General features: G+C 39.5%; 1 protein-coding gene across 1 annotated transcript; it reads right to left on the reverse strand.

The window, feature by feature from the left end:
• Positions 1-256: 256 nt before the first annotated feature.
• LOC147705947 (olfactory receptor 4E2-like) lies at positions 257-1,180 on the reverse strand. The gene has a single exon (XM_086929005.1). The coding sequence runs from the start codon at positions 1,178-1,180 to the stop codon at positions 257-259; it is 924 nt and encodes a 307-aa protein (XP_086785131.1).
• Between the last annotated feature and the right edge of the window lie 243 nt (positions 1,181-1,423).

The following is a 1,423-nucleotide window of genomic DNA, read 5'->3' on the forward strand; positions in this document are numbered from 1 at the left end:
TGAAGCATGACACCTATCTAGGTATGCGAGGGCATTTGTTCCTGCAGAGCAATGCTGCCTTCAGACTCTTTGGCACTTAACTAACCTAAGCAGACAAATCTGTACTCACTAGGAGCTGCATACCTTGGTGATCATGATTACCTAATCAGTGCATGTTTGCTGGACCTTATACACTCCGAGTCCCTCTCTCTTGATATATATAATATCTTGTATGAAAGTTACATGCCAGATATACACAATTACACATTGTGCTACATTATGAAAAACATATTCTTCTGCTCACAAGTTTCTTCATGGCTATTTTCACTTCTGCGTTACGCAAAGTATAGATGATAGGGTTAAGCATTGGTGTTATAACAGCATAGAAAACTGAAACTATCTTATCAAATGAAAATGTGGTAGCGGGCCTCAGGTAAATGAAGACACAAGGTCCAAAAAATATAGTAACAACTGTAAGGTGGGCACCACATGTAGAAAGGGCCTTACGCTTCCCTTCAGTTGAGCGTCCTCTTACTGTGTGCAGGATCAATGTGTAAGAAATGAGCAGTATGAGAAAACAAACCAGTGAGATCAGTCCGCTGTTGGATATAATCAAGGCTCCAATAATGAAAGTGTCTGTGCATGCCAAGTTAAGCAAGGGGTGGATATCGCAAAAGAAATGGTCAACTTCATTTGGTCCACAAAATGGCAAGGTCATCATTGAAAGAACCTGTGCTGTGGAGTGCACTGCTCCACCCACCCAGCAAGCAAATACCAGTAAGCTGCAAATTCGCCTGTTCATGATTGTGGTGTAACGCAAAGGATTGCATATTGCCACATATCGATCAAAAGCCATGACAGTAAGAATGAAAATCTCCACACAGCCAAAGAAGTGGAAGAAGAATATTTGACACATACATCCGTTGTAAGAGATGTTTTTTGCCTCAGATAAAAAGTTCACAAGCATCTTAGGGGCAGAGACAGATGGGTAGCACAAATCAACAAAAGACAGGTTACCGAGGAAATGGTACATGGGTGAGTGAAGAGATGAGTCACCTTTTACTGTCACAATGATGAGTAGATTTCCAAGCAACGTTAGAATGTAGAATATCAGAAACACAAAGAAAAGCAAGATCTCCAGGTCTTTGTTTTTAGAGAAACCTAAAAGCAGAAAGTCTTCTACAGTAGTTTCATTCACCATGGTGCTTGGATTTTGATTCAAATTTGGAAGTTCTGCAGAGAAAAAAGAATGGAATGTTAATAGGAGTATGGCATAACAAATTTCATTTATTTAACAAAAGCACAAGAATAATTCTAGCATACAGCCACATACAACGTTGACAGTAAAAAGTGCTTTTCTACTTATTCATTAATATTAGGGTCCCTGAATGTACTGCATAATGGCATCTGTCATTGTTTGTCAAGCCATACTTGCCACTTGAAC

Source organism: Lissotriton vulgaris, chromosome 7 (assembly GCF_964263255.1).
Source record: "Lissotriton vulgaris chromosome 7, aLisVul1.2, whole genome shotgun sequence".
Lineage (NCBI taxonomy): Eukaryota > Metazoa > Chordata > Amphibia > Caudata > Salamandridae > Lissotriton > Lissotriton vulgaris.